General features: G+C 52.1%; 1 protein-coding gene across 1 annotated transcript; it reads right to left on the bottom strand.

Annotated features, from left to right (window-relative positions):
* Positions 1-1,628: 1,628 nt before the first annotated feature.
* Positions 1,629-16,183, bottom strand: NET1 (neuroepithelial cell transforming 1). Its single transcript, XM_021531047.3, has 10 exons — positions 16,013-16,183; positions 10,600-10,707; positions 9,109-9,276; positions 8,364-8,426; positions 7,866-7,962; positions 7,682-7,758; positions 6,973-7,230; positions 5,865-6,035; positions 4,970-5,156; positions 1,629-4,808 (listed from the first exon to the last, which is right to left on the bottom strand). The coding sequence occupies exons 1-10, from the start codon at positions 16,103-16,105 to the stop codon at positions 4,417-4,419; spliced, it is 1,614 nt and encodes a 537-aa protein (XP_021386722.2). The 5' UTR covers positions 16,106-16,183; the 3' UTR covers positions 1,629-4,416.
* Between the last annotated feature and the right edge of the window lie 1,608 nt (positions 16,184-17,791).

Below are 17,791 nucleotides of genomic sequence, written 5' to 3'. Positions count from 1 at the left end.
CACTGATGCTTTTTTACAGCAGGAGCTGTTTTTCCAGCTTCTCTCTTCTCGGAAGGGGCTGAATTCCCTCTGGATCAAATCAGCTTCAGAGGTCAGAGCTCAGCTGTGAATCCCATCCCCAAAACCGAGCTGCTCCTTCCCTGCCGGGGGAGCTGGGCCAGCCTGGAGCTGGGATCGCCCTCCTGGAGCCGCAGCTGAGCCAGGAGACTCCGTACAAGGTCAGGCTGGAGGTTTTTGGGAAAACTGGGAAGGCTGGATGGGTTTATCCTGGCCAGGATCAGCCCAGCAGGATTCCCTTCCCAAGGATTTAACAGTCACTCAGTGAGGAGCCTCCTCTGTGGGCGAGGAGAATCCCAGCGCTCCTTGGGAAAACTGGGAAGGCTGGATGGGTTTATCCTGGCCGGGATCAGCCCAGCAGGATCCCCTTCCCAAGGATTTAAGTCACTCAGTGAGGAGCCTCCTCCATGGGCGAGGAGAATCCCAGCGCTCCTTGGGAAAACTGGGAAGGCTGGATGGGTTTATCCTGGCCAGGATCAGCCCAGCAGGATCCCCTTCCCAAGGATTTAACATTCACTCAGTGAGGAGCCTCCTCCATGGGCGAGGAGAATCCCAGCACTCCTTGGGAAAACTGGATGGGTTTATCCTGGTCAGGATCAGCCCAGCAGGATTCCCTTCCCAAGGATTTAACATTCACTCAGTGAGGAGCCTCCTCCATGGGCGAGGAGAATCCCAGCGCTCCTTGGGAAAACTGGGAAGACTGGATGGGTTTATCCTGGCCAGGATCAGCCCAGCAGGATCCCCTTCCCAAGGATTTAAGTCACTCAGTGAGGAGCCTCCTCCGTGGGCGAGAATCCCAGCGCTCCTTGGGAAAACTGGGAAGACTGGATGGGTTTATCCTGGTCAGGATCAGCCCAGCAGGATTCCCTTCCCAAGGATTTAACAGTCACTCAGTGAGGAGCCTCCTCCATGGGCGAGGAGAATCCCAGCACTCCTTGGGAAAACTGGGAAGACTGGATGGGTTTATCCTGGTCAGGATCAGCCCAGCAGGATTCCCTTCCCAAGGATTTAACAGTCACTCAGTGAGGAGCCTCCTCCATGGGCGAGGAGAATCCCAGCACTCCTTGGGAAAACTGGGAAGACTGGATGGGTTTATCCTGGTCAGGATCAGCCCAGCAGGATTCCCTTCCCAAGGATTTAACATTCACTCAGTGAGGAGCCTCCTCCATGGGCGAGGAGAATCCCAGCACTCCTTGGGAAAACTGGGAAGACTGGATGGGTTTATCCTGGCCGGGATCAGCCCAGCAGGATCCCCTTCCCAAGGATTTAAGTCACTCAGTGAGGAGCCTCCTCCGTGGGCGAGGAGAATCCCAGCGCTCCCTTTTCCCTGAGAAACTGAGCAGAGCGCGTAACCTCGGCTGCTGTGCTCGTGTCCTGCCTGGACACAGCGGAACAACTGGGCTTGGAGCTGCACAATTCCAGCTTGTCCTGCCTGGACACGGAAAAATCATGGCAGGAGGACGGGGAGTTCCTCCTGGAGCCTGGGCTTGGAGAGATCCGTCTTGATCCAGAGCCTGCTCCCAAGCATGGACACACCCCTCCCTCCCTCCCAGGCAGGATGAGGCAGGAGAGGCCGTAAGGAATTTAATGGAACTTGGCACTGGAAACTGTACAACATTTACAGAGAACCACACTCTGTGCCTATGTACACCCTCTGCCCATTCCCGAAGCTCCCGGCCGGATACGGGACAGGCAACGACAATCCTCGGATGTGGAGGCACCAACAAGCTCCCCCAGCCCGGATTTTGGGATACGGCTCGCCAGTCCTGGATTTCAGGTGACAGGGATTGCAGGATTTCACTCCCCAGTCTTGGATTTCAGGATATGGCTCCCCAATCCTGTATTCCAAGGTCACAGGGATTGCAGGATCCCAGTGCCCCATCCTGGATTTTGGGTCAAAGGGATTGCAGGATCCCAGTGCCCAATCCTGGATTTTGGGTCAAAGGGATTGCAGGATCCCAGTGCCCAATCCTGGATTTCAGGTGACAGGGATTGCAGGATCCCAGTGCCCAATCCCAGATTTCAGGTGACATGGATTGCAGGATCCCAGTGCCCAATCCCAGATTTCAGGTGACAGGGATTGCAGGATCCCAGTGCCCCATCCTGGATTTTGGGTCAAAGGGATTGCAGGATCCCAGTGCCCAATCCTGGATTTTGGGTCAAAGGGATTGCAGGATCCCAGTGCCCAATCCTGGATTTCAGGTGACAGGGATTGCAGGATCCCAGTGCCCAATCCCAGATTTCGGGTGACATGGATTGCAGGATCCCAGTGCCCCATCCTGGATTTCAGGTGACATGGATTGCAGGATCCCAGTGCCCCATCCTGGATTTTGGGTCACAGGGATTGCAGGATCCCAGTGCCCAATCCCAGATTTTGGGTGACAGGGATTGCAGGATCCCAGTGCCCAATCCTGGATTTTGGGTCAAAGGGATTGCAGGATCCCAGTGCCCAATCCTGGATTTCAGGTGACAGGGATTGCAGGATCCCAGTGCCCCATCCTGGATTTCAGGTGACATGGATTGCAGGATCCCAGTGCCCAATCCTGGATTTTGGGTCACAGGGATTGCAGGATCCCAGTGCCCCATCCTGGATTTTGGGTGACATGGATTGCAGGATCCCAGTGCCCAATCCCAGATTTTGGGTGACATGGATTGCAGGATCCCAGTGCCCAATCCTGGATTTTGGGTGACATGGATTGCAGGATCCCAGTGCCCCATCCCAAATTTTGGGTCACAGGGATTGCAGGATCCCAGTGCCCCATCCCGGACTTTGGGTGACAGGGATTGCAGGATCCCAGTGCCCCATCCTGGATTTTGGGTGACAGGGATTGCAGGATCCCAGTGCCCCATCCTGGATTTTGGGTCACAGGGATTGCAGGATCCCAGTGCCCCATCCTGGATTTTGGGTCAAAGGGATTGCAGGATCCCAGTGCCCCATCCCAGATTTTGGGTCACAGGGATTGCAGGATCCCAGTGCCCCATCCCAGATTTTGGGTGACAGGGATTGCAGGATCCCAGTGCCCCATCCTGGATTTCAGGTGACATGGATTGCAGGATCCCAGTGCCCAATCCCGGATTTTGGGTCACAGGGATTGCAGGATCCCAGTGCCCCATCCCGGATTTTGGGTGACAGGGATTGCAGGATCCCAGTGCCCCATCCCAGATTTCGGGTCACAGGGATTGCAGGATCCCAGTGCCCAATCCTGGATTTTGGGTGACAGGGATTGCAGGATCCCACTCCTGGATTTCAGGGACACCCCGCTGTGCTCAGAGCTGTCACCACGTTGCTTCCCACGTCATTCCCAAGCTGAGTCTTTCCCTGGATTTTCCCTGGATCTTTGGAGCGCTAGAAGACGGCAGTGCTGCCACCCTGAGTATTTACAACCACTCCTACTCCTCGCCTCACACCTCCAACACTTCCTCTCTACCTTTCTACCACATGCAAGAACCCCTTGGTTGCCTCCAAGTCCTGCTTCCCGGCGGGAAGTGTTTCATTTCCAAAAGGCAACAAAAACACGGAATCTACCTTTGCTCCCTGCTACTCCCTCTACTCACTGCTCCCCAAACCCTTTACAACGTGCCTACAACCTTCCTACACCCTAGAGTAAAGCAGTTCTCTTTCAGTAGTGTCTCCTCCCAGCCTGTGGATCGCTCCGGGGTGATGTGAGGGACAGCTGGGACATCGCCCCTCGGAGCACGAAGGATAAGTACTGGAAAGGGAATGCCAAGTCTGAGCAACAAAAATACAAAAATAACAAAAAAAAACCAACCAATCAAAGAAAACAAAACAAAAAAACCCCAAAATCCCAACCCCCAAACTCGAAACAAAACTAATAAAAAAATTAAATAGTTGTCAAGATACAAGAGTGAGACAGAGGAATGTACAAAGGACACACAGAGATCAAAGATTCCAGTAGGTGAACCTGTTGAACCTGGGGTCTGTTTTCATAGGCTTTTTCTTTTGGGAAATTTGCAGGAATTACCATAACCACACACCAGAGTGGCTTCAGGTGTTGAGTCCTTTAAAGGACTTTTGCAATGTTCATCTAAACCCCCAGTGCTGCCCAAAATTCCACTTTATTTTCCATCCTCTACCACGGCTGTGGGAAACTTCCAGGAACCCAAATTTGCTCTTCAGATCTGCCATGGGGGTTTCAGAAAAACCCCCCCATGGATTCCAAGTGTAAAAACAGACCCCAGTTCAACAGCAACTGCACACCAGTAGCTGCCATTCCAACATAAAGCCAGGATTTGATCCGCGGAGCGGCTCCGGAGGCGCTCCCGGTACAAAAATGTACACGGAATTATTTATAAATTAACAGTTTTGCCCCAGGGTGGCACCGGGGCTCCTTTTTTGCCTTACACCAGCGTTTCTTTCCGCTTCCCGCTGAGCTGCTTCTCCCTGGATTTTCTGTGCCCGGATGAGGTTCTGTGGGATTTCCCCCCTTTGGCTTGCTCCGAGTCCAGCACGGAAGCGCACTCGACCGCGCTCTCGTCCAGCTCCATCGGGGATATTCCCGACTGGCGCTTCTGGGCCGGGATGTTGGGCACGGAGGAGTTGTTCTCCTCGGACTCCTCGCTCAGCTCTGGCAGCTCCTTGAGCTCGGGGGCGGGAATGTTCCTCTGGAACGGGGCGATGGCCGTGCGGATGCAGTTCACCCACTGCTGCTTGTGGAAGACGTCGTTGGCCTGCAGCGTGTGGGACTGGCCCGGGCTGGGATCTTGGAAACGCACTCGGAAGATGTTTTTGGCTGCAGGTGAGGGAAAAGCAGATCAGCCCCGAGTTGATGTTGAGGGATTCCATTGGTGGGTTTGAAATCCCAACAAAACCCTCCCCCAGTCCCAAAAAATCCAGCAGGGAGACAAAGATGTTTCCTAATCCAAGCCCCGGACTGGCTGACTGGACCCATACCTTTATCAGAATTCCCAAAAGCTCCTCGGAAGGAGCCTCCCATTTTGACATCTCCATCCTGGAGGTCTTCAAGGAGCAGCTCCTGGACAGGGATGGGCTGGCGGTACACCTGGAACGCCTGGCGCTCGTTGCGGGTCACCGGCCGAGTCAGCACCAGGATTTCTTGGAAGAGGAAGACGTAGAGCTTCTGGAAGGGAAAACATTCCAGCATTCACCCTGTATTCCATGAGGTCACACGTCCTGTGGGATCCAAGGCCACCTTATCTGCAGTTTCACCCACAGTAATTTTCAGGCTCTCCGGTGACAATGCCAAGGTCTGGCACACACCAGGATTACATCAGCAGCTTTATTGTTTTATTGATCTTTAGAAAGGTGCCTGGGACAGGATGATTAGGAGCCGTATCTTTCCTGTGTGCATGGAATGCAGGAGGAAAACAGCCAATCAAACCAAAAAAAACCAACCCCAATCAACAGAGAAGAGATGAGGAGATTTGAGGTTGAAACCAGGACAAAAGGCAGCGGGTGGGAGATAAACTCCAGGCAGCCCAGCCCAAAGCCAAACAGGCCTTTGCAGGAGCCCTTTTGTTTGGAAGAGCCAGGGCTCCTCATGGGGAATGTCAGAGCATTCCTGGGAAGTAAACAGCGGCAGGAAATCCCTTTGGATGGAGAGCACTTTCCGCGGGCATTCTGTGCTAATGATTTTCCAGCTTCCCAAAGGCAATTGTGGAGCTGTCAGCAGGAAACTTTCCCTTACACCCTGGAATGAGGCTGACAATAATAAGGGCTTTTCCTTTGCTCTCTTATCCAATATCCAACTATCCCTAAGGAGGGAAGGCTCTCAGTCCTGCTCTGAGGGAAAGCTAGAGAATTAATCAGTAAAAAACGAGGGACTTACGTGTCCATTTTTGTTCTTCAGCTCCCCGTGGCACAGTAAAGCTTTGCTGCCTTCAATCCTCGGATCCTTCTGCTTCTCATCCAGGTATTCCAGCTTGTCAATGTAGTACTGGCACTCAGACTCGCCCTTCTTCAGGTTGATGTCGGAGAGGACTCCTTGGATTATGGAGATCTAAAAACCCAAACAAACGATTACGAGGGATTAACTGCTTCCCTGTGTGCCCTCTGCTCCTGCTCCTTCACGACCCCAAAGGATGCAATCCACGATTGATCCCTCACTGTGGGAACTCAAAATGTCTCTCAGACATTTTTAGAGGTTCCAGGCCTTGGTCAGAAGCATTCTAGACCCTGGCAGACAGCTGAAAAACAGCTGTGATTTTGAGTTTGAGCCATGGAATGAGTTACCAACTTTGGAGGTGGAACAAGCAATCACAAAAGGTTAGATAGTATAGTAAAAGTAGTTACAAAGTAGAGGGGAAATTTTTTTAGTATTGTACAGCGGGGTTTTAACACATGTACAGGGGGGTTTTCACTTTGTACATGGGGGTCAGAAGTTCTAAGATGGAGGAAAGTGGGCTGATCCTGTCCTTCCTCCTTCTTTTTCCTCACCTCCATGTTCTTGGTGATGTTGGCACTCACAGATTGGTTTAGAGTAGAAAAACACTTGGCAACGTAGGTAGTAGGTATTGGGGAATAATTGTAAACATGTTATACGTAATATATCTTATAAAAGATAGCAGCAGCCCTGGGCAGAGAGAGAGACGAAGAAGGCAGCAGATCGAGAGGATGTCAGGGTGTGTGTGTGCCTCTACCCAGGCCGCTGATCAAACAGCCGCAGTCCAAGAACATAATCTGTTAGATAACTAGCAATAAACTGCCTTGAGACCAAACAGCTAAGCCTGCGGAGTTTTTCTTTGGAAGCACGGGTTGGAGGAGGAATTTCACCACCACATGTGGCCCCAAAACAAGGCTGGGGTTCTCACACCTCACTTTCCCTGTCACAGATCTGTGCCACTCCACAAAACCCCCCTGGGAACTGCTGAAAGAAGATTTCTGAAGCTCCCACATCACATCCGTGGGGCCAGAAGAAGCAGAGCAGCATTACTCACGGCTTCTTCCAGGATGTGCATGTCGGGATGGTCTTTGGGAGTGTGCCTCAGGATCTCCTTGAGGAGCAGGGGGTATTTGACCAGGCGGCTCCGAGGGATGTCCAGGAAGCTCCACAGGTCCAGCTTGCGGCTGAAGGGGGACTCCAGGCAGCGCTGCAGGAAATCCTGCACTCTCCTGTCCTGCTTCTTCTGGTCCAGGAGCGCTTTGGCTGCCAGCTGGTTGCTGCAGTAGCCTTTGTAGGCATGGAGGCGGGGTAACTGCAGGGAACAGAGGAGATTTAGGAGTCAGATTCCCTGTGGGAAAAGCAGAGTTCACTAACGTGGCGAACTCGTGGGGTTCTACAGCACTCACTGGGGTGTTTTTCCCAATAAAAAAGGTAAGGGAGGATCTTGTGAGGAGGATCAGCACCTGGAGCCCATGAAGCTCCCAATGTTTGGGATTAGCAGGGATAACACTCCTGGACTCACGCTGGGACAGAGTCCAGGGGACATATAGACATTTTAACCTTAAATCAGCAAATCATTCCAAGTCTCTGGGGTGAAATCAGGGCCAATTCCAGCTGATAGAATCCCACTCTTCTCAGCATTGCCAGCATTTCCCTTCCAGTCTTGCACTGATGGCCACAAAAGCCCCAGAGCTTCGCAGCTTCTGCCTTTAAACGTTCTCTAAACTCAGTTTTAGCCCGTTGATTCCAAGTTCTGAACTCACCCACTTCACAAGGATGGGCCCAATCTGCTCCACTGTTCCATCTGGTTTCGTTGCTTCTCCCAGACTTGCCAGTAAATCTGGAATGGAAACGGGGAAAGAGGAATTGCACCAATGCCCCAGCGAGTAACAGGAGAAAGCAGAGAGGTTAAATCCCAGCGAGCACAAACCACCCAGCTGCTCTTACCTTCGTGCAGAGGAATGTAGGAATCCAAGTCCCCAAAAATGTGGGTGAGTTCCTCCTCAGACATGATGGAGAGTTTCAGCATGGGGTCGTGGTAGGCCTGACAAATAAAATAGATTCAGATGTGCCCAGCCCCAAAGCTGATGATTTAAACTGATTTATCAGGTTAAAGTAGTGAAGGCAACAGAAAGAGTATCACTGAATTGATGCTAGAGTATTCACTCTGTGTGAAGTGTGGAGACTTAAATGAAAAGCATTTTCCTGTCTGGACTGTTCCCAGCTGGGAGAGGGAGCCCCCAGGCAGCTCTGCACAATCCTTTTATGGCTGGGTTTGCTGCAATCACAGCAGTGCTGGCCCAGCGCTCACGTCACCCTTCTGGGCCAGCTTTCAAACTGGGGGTTCTGGGGCTGATAAAGTCCCCACGTCATGTTTGCAGGTGCAAAGAAAACCTCATTATTCCTTGGAATGTCGTCACCAACTGCAGGAAGAATCCCACTCACCTTTCTGGCCAGCTTCAGGTCTTCAATCAGGTCCTGCTCTCCCCTGGACATTTCGTAGATGGCCTGGGAGGAAGGGGATAAAGCATCAGAGTCATCTGGAGTTCCAGTCTTCCTCAGAAAGAGCCTTTCAGCTCCCGTGATGGACAGCCTGCCCTCAATGGGCCTTTGGCCACCCCGGTCCCTCGGTGGCACCCGGGCACGCCAACCCCGAGGAAATCTGCTCTGCAAGCCCTGAGAAAGCAGCTTTGCCTCCACCTGAGTGAAAGCCCCGATGGCCCCTGCACGAGCCAAGGTCAATACTAGATCCTTTTCAATCGCTGCTTTTAGCCAACGCAACGCCCCCGAAACCGCAGAGGTCAAACCCCAGGCGGCTTCCGGCAGCTCCTGTGCCGTCTCCAGAAGATTTGTCCAAGATCTCCAGGAAAAAGGCAAGCCAAGGCCTCGCTGCCTGGCTTCCAACCAATGGTCAGGAGCTTTAGGAGAAAGACAGCTGGCTCAGCGAGGAACCTGAGGTTGGGGCAGCTGCAGAGCAGCCAGCGGGGCGGGGATTGCGGGAATGCCGTGGAAAGTTTGGCATCTCCAAAGGGTCACACTGGGGAGATGAATTCCAGAGTGGAATCCACCTTTTCCCACGGCTGATGGAGACGTGAATCTGAGGTGCACAGGGAGATGCAGGCCCTGCCCCAAAGGGAAGGGACAAAAGGCCTCGGTGCTGCTCCCAGTCCTGTTTTCCGTGGGCAGTTACCTCCTGGCGCTTGATTTCTTTGGTGCTCAGGGATTCTTTCGTGTTGACATCCAACATTTCAGACCAAAGGACGCTGCTCCTTCTCTTGGGAGGGGTAGGAGCAGCAGACCTGCTGCATGACTTCTGGGCACAGCCGGGGGATTTGCTGTCGCTGCGAAGGGTGAACGACTGCAGGGATTAAAAAAAAAAAAAAAAGAAAAATACTATAAACAAACGTGGAGAGCCAACATTTCAGGAGAATTACATTATCCATCCCAATCCTTCATCCTCCTGGGTTATCCAGGGCCGGAAAACACACCCAGACACTTTTCCTCAGATAAAGGAAAGCTTTAATCAAGCTGCTGAGAAAGCCTGGCAAGGTTTTCCACGCCCCTCTCCCTGCACTGATACGCTGGGGAGGAAGATGGGGAAAGCAAAGCTTAGCTTTATTTCCAAGGCACGAGGAAGTAAATAAACGAGGATCGTAACTCTTGCTCTAAGAGGTTAATGAGAAGCCACTCGAACTTTGCCCTGGTGTTTTTGCAAGGTTCCTAAAGCCCTGACGTGCTGTTATCTGCAGGTGTGAGCACAGAGCTCCTTGGCAAACACTGCTGTGCCAGAGCTGGGCAGCAGGGTCAGCCCTCAGCATGCTGCAGCACACGTGTGCCCAGGCCCGGGGCAGTTGATCAGCTCTTTATCTGAAGCAGTTGATTTTATTTACTGTTGAACCTGTTTGTACAGCACTTTATAGCTGGGCACTCCTGAGGTGGCACTTTCTACCCCCAAGGCCAAGGAAGTTCACACAGAGCTCCAAGAGATGCCTCAAAACAGGGTGCCTGTGTCATCCCATCCAAAAAAAATCCCTTGGGTGCCTGTTTGTGTCACCCATCCACCCAATCCCTCGGGTGCCTGTTTGTGTCACCCATCCAAAAAATCCCTTGGGTGCCTGTTTCACCCCATCCACCCAATCCCTCGGGTGCCTGTGTCACCCCATCCACCCAATCCCTCGGGTGCCTGTTTGTGTCACCCATCCACCCAATCCCTTGGGTGCCTGTTTGTGTCACCCCATCCACCCAATCCCTTGGGTGCCTGTTTGTGTCACCTCATCCACCCAATCCCTTGGGTGCCTGTTTGTGTCACCCCATCCACCCAATCCCTCAGGTGCCTGTGTCACCCATCCACCCAATCCCTCGGGTGCCTGTTTGTGTCACCCATCCATCCAATCCCTTGGGTGCCTGTTTGTGTCACCCCATCCACCCAATCCCTTGGGTGCCTGTTTGTGTCACCCCATCCAAAAAAAATCCCTTAGGTGCCTGTGTCACCCCATCCAAAAAAAATCCCTTGGGTGCCTGTTTGTGTCACCCCATCCACCCAATCCCTCGGGTGCCTGTGTCACCCCATCCACCCAATCCCTCGGGTGCCTGTGTCACCCATCCACCCAGTCCCTCGGGTGCCTGTGTCACCCCACCCACCCCACCCCTTGCCCAGATCTCCAGATCTGACTGTTTTCACCTGGATTGTCTGCCCAAAGCGTCGAACTGCCCCATTTCTGACAGGAGAGATCAGGTTTGCCAGCGAGGTCACTCGTGCTAAAGGCCGGACCCGTTTGGTGCTGGGCTCCTGCAAAGCAAGCAGACAACAAATTGTCCCGGCTGTGCCTCCCTCCGAAATTTTCTCAGGCAGCTCCTAAAAGCACAAACCCACTTAAGGAGTGGCAAACACAGCAAGGAGAGAGTGTTTGGAAGCAGCCATTCATCTTTCAAGGCTATAAATATTTGTCTGAACTTTCAGGCAGCAATTAAACTGCAGAGGTTTTTGCCCGGTGTTAAAAGAGGTGAGAGAACATCAGTGAGAATTTAAAATAGGGCTCCAGCAGGAGCTTTGAACAGAAATAGATTAAAGTGTTCTCCGACACTCTGCGGCAGCTAAAGATGGAGCTGGGATCTGCTTCTCCATTTTCTCATCTTTTCCTCTGGGGAAAGAATGCGTTTGTCCATTTGATTTTGGAGAGCAGGGCGGCAGTGGGGGCCCAGCACAGCCTCGGCAGCTCCTTTAACAACCAGCAAACAACCCCAGGCTGAACATTCCTGCGAGGGACACGCACGCAGATAAAGCTGAAATCCTTCAGTCCTCCTCCTGCTCTCCCCCACCCCCTGCAATGACTGCAATTTTTCTGACACGTTGTTTAGATTTGAAAGTTGGAGCTTCTGCTTTTCTCCACCGCTAATCCCTGCCCGGAGCTCCAGTCTGTCCCGACCCAAAGGCTGCCAAGAAAGAGGAAACGCCCCTGGAAAGCTCCTGCTGCTTCGCTTTTGGAAATTCTGTTGGCAACTCGACGTGTTTGACATCAAAAATATTGTGTGGTGAGGGCTGGGCAGGAAAGGTGTGCACAGGGGGAAGCTGGGAAGAGAAGGGCTCCGAGTTAAGCCTGGAAAAGGCTGCAGGATTGTCCTGGTGCTCCCAAACGTCTGGCACAGACAGGGCTGGACGTGACTCATCCTCAGGAGATTGCTCAGCACCAAGCTCGACCAGGACAAGGAAGCAGAACAGCCTCAAAATGGGTTCATCTCGGTGAAAACGGGTTAATTATTGTTGAATTTGTACTCTCTCAAAAGGCAGAGAGGCTGTGGAGGCGCTGAGGACGAGCAATGGGCTGTTTCCATTCCCAGCCCAGCCAAACCCTTCGCTCAGAAGTGACAAAATGTTGAAAACAAAATTTAAAAAAAAGGGGGAAGAGGAACACAGAGAGCTGGATTCCAGTCATGAATGTGTGTGTGTGAGTGTGAGTGTGTAAGATCGGATTTCAGCAACTCGACCCCAGTGTTGGGCAATAGAGGAGGAGGAGGAGGAGGAGGAGGTGAGCTCACCCTGAGCTCAGCCTTCAAACTTGCAGGGGGGGAACATGAAAAGAAACAATTTATGAGCCGTGCAGGAAGAAAAGAGCTCTTGGCACAGCACAGAGCTGTGCTGTAAGCGTTTGGGGAATGTCAGAGCTAGGAGGGTACCATAAAAATAGAGAAAAAGTAAAAAAAGAGTAAAAGTGTCCTCGGTCCTCAGCTGGGTTTAAGTGGGACACCAGGAACTCCAAGTGGGACACCAGGAACTTCACTGAGCTCCAGACAGGGACAGTCAGGAGAAGGTTGGAAAGTCAGGCCAGGCTCAAAGACAACAAGGAAGGTTTAATTTATTGCAGATGCTTCCGAGTGGCAGAAAAGGGAGGTGTTTTCTTCTAGAAAGTGCAGGATGGATAAATAAAGGGACGTGGGTCAAGAGAAGCTCGGAAAGTCCGGCAAGGCCGGGGATAAAAATAACCTGGAAAAGCAAAATGTGACGCTGAAAATGAAAAGCAAGAAACCTCAAGGCGTGGGGAGGCTCCCGAGAGGTCACTGGTGAAGGGTCAGCGATGGGAGATCCAGTGACAGCCCGGCAGCCCTGGGCCGTGCGGGAATGTGGGAATGAGGGAATGAGGGAATGAGGGAATGAGGGAATGAGGGAATGTGGGAATGTGGGAATGAGGGAATGAGGGAATGAGGGAACGTGGAATGTGGGAATGTGGGGATGAGGGAATGTGGGAATGAGGGAATGTGGGGATGAGGGAATGTGGGGATGAGGGAATGAGGGAATGAGGGAATGAGGGAATGTGGGAATGTGGGAATGAGGGAATGAGGGAATGTGGGGATGAGGGAATGTGGGGATGAGGGAATGAGGGAATGAGGGAATGTGGGAATGTGGGAATGAGGGAATGAGGGAATGTGGGGATGAGGGAATGTGGGGATGAGGGAATGTGGGGATGAGGGAATGAGGGAATGTGGGGATGAGGGAATGTGGGGATGAGGGAATGAGGGAATGAGGGAATGAGGGAATGTGGGAATGTGGGAATGAGGGAATGTGGGAATGCGGGAATGAGGGAATGCGGGAATGCGGGAATGTGGGAATGTGGGGATGAGGGAATGTGGGAATGCGGGAATGCGGGAATGTGGGAATGCCTTCCCAGCACATCTGTGCCCGGCTGAAGTGACACGTGCACGTGCCCAAGGGCTGGCAGCAGGAATTCCTGCGTTCAGCTCAGCAAAATGCCATTTTCCCCTCTCTTAAAAGAGGAGAAAAAAAAATAATAATAACTAAATTCCCGCTTTGTGCCTGAGCGCTCCTCAGACACGGCCCGACTGCCAAAAAAAAATAAAAAAAAAACCCCATCTGGTGGTTTTTGTCCTGCTGAAGGTGGTTTGATCCAGAGCAGGGAGGAGGAAAATCAACCCCCTGTGCTGGAAGCTGCCCTCGGCTGAGCTCTGCGCTTCAGCCCGGGGTCACGGGCTCATGCTGCGGATAACTCGGGCTCAGGAGGGGCTTTTTTATAGCTCTGTACTGGCAAACAATGACTCTCCTGTCTCCACGCCTCACAGGAGCCAGATTACAATAAAGTCTGGGAGGTTTCTGAAACAATCCACGGGTGTTACAGCACTCGCAAATTATTAAAAGCCCAGCGGGGTCAACAGCTCCATCAGGAAATATGGTTTTTTCCAGAGAACTCTTTATTTAAAGTGAATTAATACATCCACAAAAGCTATTTTCGTGCCAGGAGAGATTTCACACCCCTGAAATCCCTTCAAGTGCTTCTAAGTGCAGGTTAACTCATGAAAAGATTGCACCTTGCTGGAAAGAAAACCGGGCTGTACTTTTGAGCAAGGATATTTTTTTTTTTCTCTCCGGCAGCACGCCCACAACCTTTCCCCTGTGCTGGGTAATAATTAAGTGGTTATAATAGTGGGTAATAATTAGTGGTTTTTACAAGGATCCCTTGCTCGAGTGCAATTCCTACGTGCGGCACACAGTTCACACCAGCCCCACACAAACACGGTGAGCAATGGCAAAACCACGCGTGACGAAAAGTTTTCCTACCCAGCCAATTCAGCAAAAATGGCATTTTAGTCAGCAGCCTGAATAATTCCTGCCAGAAATCACCGACCACCTGACCACCTCCATGGCACGGGGGCTTGCCGAGCCTCAGGCTGAACCATCAGACCTTTCCCAAACCCAACAGCCCATTCCCGAGTGGACTGCGGCTCGGACAGAGGTGTTGGCTCCCTTTCAGAATTCACAATTCGAGGCGATTGACTCCCCAGCCCAGAGCTCTGCTTTCTGTTATTTCTCCCCCAACATCTGGTTTCCCTTTTGCACAATGAGATTGCCCAAGTTTGGCTGTCGCCAAGCCGGGATTTGCTGAGGTTGGTGACTCGGCGCTGAGCCCTCGAACCTCAGCATGTCTGGAAACGCCTTTTTTTTCTTTCTTTTTTTTTTTTTTTAAACTTTTCCACCTCATCTCGCCACTAAGCTGAGCAATAAACCCAGCCCAAGGCAGCCGGGCCCTACCTGGCTGCTGAACTTTTGCTCCTGTCGCAATTATTGCCACCTGCAATAACGCCACGCCATAAAAACAACAATACTGCCATCCAACAAACCAGCCCCGCAAACCCCACCAGGGCTTTTGCGAAGGTTTAAGCAGCAAAACAAACAGCACCTAATTAAGAAAAATCCTGTCAGTGGAAAGAGCGCTGAGAGGCGAGCGACTTTTTAATGGAAAGAGGCGATTTCCAAATGAAAACAGGCGAATTTTTAATGAAAAGGCACCTGGGGGGGAGCGGGGTCAGGTGAGACACCGAGATTGGTTTTGGCTCAGGCTTTGGGGGCTGTGAGCTTAAATATATACATATACCTATCTATCTATATATCTGTAACGTATATATATGTGTACAAAGTGTATACATATGCATATAAAAAGATACGGACATATACATGGATTTAAACATATATACAGTTTATAAATCGCCGGGTGAGGCACCGACGCCTGGTCCCAGTCACTGGGGGCTGTGAGCTTAACCATACCGAAACAATAATTAATTAATTAATTAATTAAATAAATAAATAAACAAACAAACACGGTTCTGGCTGCCTGGTCCCAGTCTTTGGGGGCTGTGAGCTTAACCATACCGAAACAATAATTAATTAAATAAATAAATAAACAAACAAACAAACAAACAAACACGGTTCTGGCTGCCTGGTCCCAGTCTTTGGGGGCTGTGAGCTTAACCATACCCAATAAATAAATAAATAAATAAATAAATAAATAAATAAGGTTCTGGCTGCCTGGTCCCAGTCTTTGGGGGCTGTGAGCTTAACCATACCGAATAAATAAATAAATAAATAAATAAATAAATAAATAAATAAAGTTCTGGCTGCCTGGTCCCAGTCTTTGGGGGCTGTGAGCTTAACCATATCGAATAAATAAATAAATAAATAAATAAATAAAGTTCTGGCTGCCTGGTCCCAGTCTTTGGGGGCTGTGAGCTTAACCATACCGAATAAATAAATAAATAAATAAATAAATAAACAAACAAATAAATAAAGTTCTGGCTGCCTGGTCCCAGTCTTTGGGGGCTGTGAGCTTAACCATACCGAATAAATAAATAAATAAATAAACAAACAAATAAATAAATAAATATGGTTCTGGCTGCCTGGTCCCAGTCATTGGGGGCTGTGAGCTTAACCATACCGAATAAATAAATAAATAAATAAACAAACAAATAAATAAATAAATATGGTTCTGGCTGCCTGGTCCCAGTCATTGGGGGCTGTGAGCTTAACCATACCGAATAAATAAATAAATAAATAAATAATGCCTGGTCCCAGTCTTTGGGGGCTGTGAGCTTAACCATACCGAATAAATAAATAAATAAATAAAGCCAGCCACATAAAATATAAGTATACACAGAGATGGAGTTCAACATGGATATGTAGAGATAGTTTTTTGAACCGCTGGCTGCCCCGCGCTCTGCCCGCCTCGCCCCCTCCCCTCAGGCGCGAAGCTGAGGGGGCTCCCCCTCCCCACTCTCCCATTCCCGCCCCTCTGCAGCCCCGTCCCGCTCACCTCCTGCTCCCTGAAGTGCTGGTTCTGCGCGTCGATGACGCGGATAGTCCTTTTGATGGGCAGCAGCCCGCCGAGCTCGTCGTGCGCCACCATGGCCGCGGCAGCGCCCGACCCGCCCTCAGCCCGCGCTCATCGCGCTCTGCGCGCGGCGCGCGCCGCGGCCCGGGGGTCACCGCGGGGGGCGGGGCCACCGCGGCGAGCCACGCCCCCTCAGCGACAAAGGCCACGCCCCCTCAATGGCAAAGCATTGACCCCTCCGCGCTAAGCCACGCCCCCTTCACGCTAAACCACGTCAATCAATGCCAAAGCCACGCCCCCTCCACACTAAACCACGTCAATGCCAAAGCCCCCCCCCACACGAAACCACGTCAATCAATGCCAAGGCCACGCCCCCTCCACACTAAACCACGTCCATCAAGGCCAAAACCACGCCCCCTCCACACTAATCCACGTCCATCAATGCCAAAGCCACGCCCCCTCCACACTAAACCACGCCCCTCAACGCCAAAGCCACGCCCCCTCCACAACAACAATCAATGCCAAAGCCACGCCCCTCCACACTAAACCACACCCCTCAATACCAAAGCAACGCAAATCAATGTCAAAGCCACGCCCCCTCCACACTAAACCACGTCAATCAATGCCAAAGCCACGCCCCCTCCACACTATAACACGTCCATAAATGCCAAAGCCACGCCCCCTCCACGTAAAACCACGTCCCTCAACGCCAAAGCCACGCCCCCTCCACACTAAACACGTCAATCAATGCCAAAGCCACGCCCCCTCAACACTAAACCACGCCCCTCAATAACAAAGCCACGCCCCCTCAACACCAAAACCACGTCCATCAATGCCAAAGCCACGCCCCCTCCACACTAAACCACGCCCCTCAATAACAAAGCCACGCCCCCTCAACACCAAAACCACGTCCATCAATGCCAAAGCCACGCCCCCCGCGGCACTGCGGACCCTCCCGGAGCCCCAAATTCGTGTGGAATTCTCCCAAAAAAACCTCTCCCCCCAAAAAAATGCTCCTGCTCGTTCCTCTGAGTGCTGCGTGCAGCTGTGGCTGCTCAGGACAGGAGGGATGTGGGGATGGCTCAGGGCTTGCAGCATCTCCGTGCCCAGGAGGGGCAGAGGGGACATGGCTGAGGGATCCCATCCATGGGGATCCACATCCACAGGGAGCTTCCAGAGGATGGAGCAGCTCTGCTCCGGGCCCAGCGCTGGCACCAGGGGAACGGGCAGGGGCTGAGCCCAGGAATTCCCCTGGATGTGGGGCAGAACTCACAGAATGACTGAGCTGGGAGAGAGCTCCAGGAGCATCGAGATCCTGGCACCCAGTGCCACATCCAGGCTTTTCAAACACATCCAGGCCTGGTGACTCCACCACCTCCCCGGGCAGCCATCCCAGAGCTTCATCACCTTTCTGGAAAAGCTTTTTCCTGCTCTCCCACCTGAATTTCCCTGGGCACAGCTTGAGGCTGTGTGCTCTGGTTGTGTCAGGGCTGCCTGGAGCCAGAGCCCCAGCCCAGCTGGGCACAGGCACCTTCCAGGAGCTGTGGGAGCGATGGGGCCAGCCCTGAGTCTCCTTTTCTCCAGGCTGAGCACCCCCAGCTCCCTCAGCCCCTCTCCCTCGGGATGTGCTGAGCTCTCAATGTCCTTCCCAAAGTGAGGGGCAGAACTTCTGCCCTGGGCAGGGCCCGAGTCCCTCCCTGGGGACATTCCCGAGGCACCGGACCCTGCCCTGTGCCCTGGGATGAGTGGCACCGTCACCCC

The sequence above is a fragment of the Lonchura striata genome, chromosome 5 (assembly GCF_046129695.1).
Source record: "Lonchura striata isolate bLonStr1 chromosome 5, bLonStr1.mat, whole genome shotgun sequence".
Classification (NCBI taxonomy): domain Eukaryota; kingdom Metazoa; phylum Chordata; class Aves; order Passeriformes; family Estrildidae; genus Lonchura; species Lonchura striata.
This window is presented reverse-complemented; position numbering and strand designations above follow the sequence as displayed.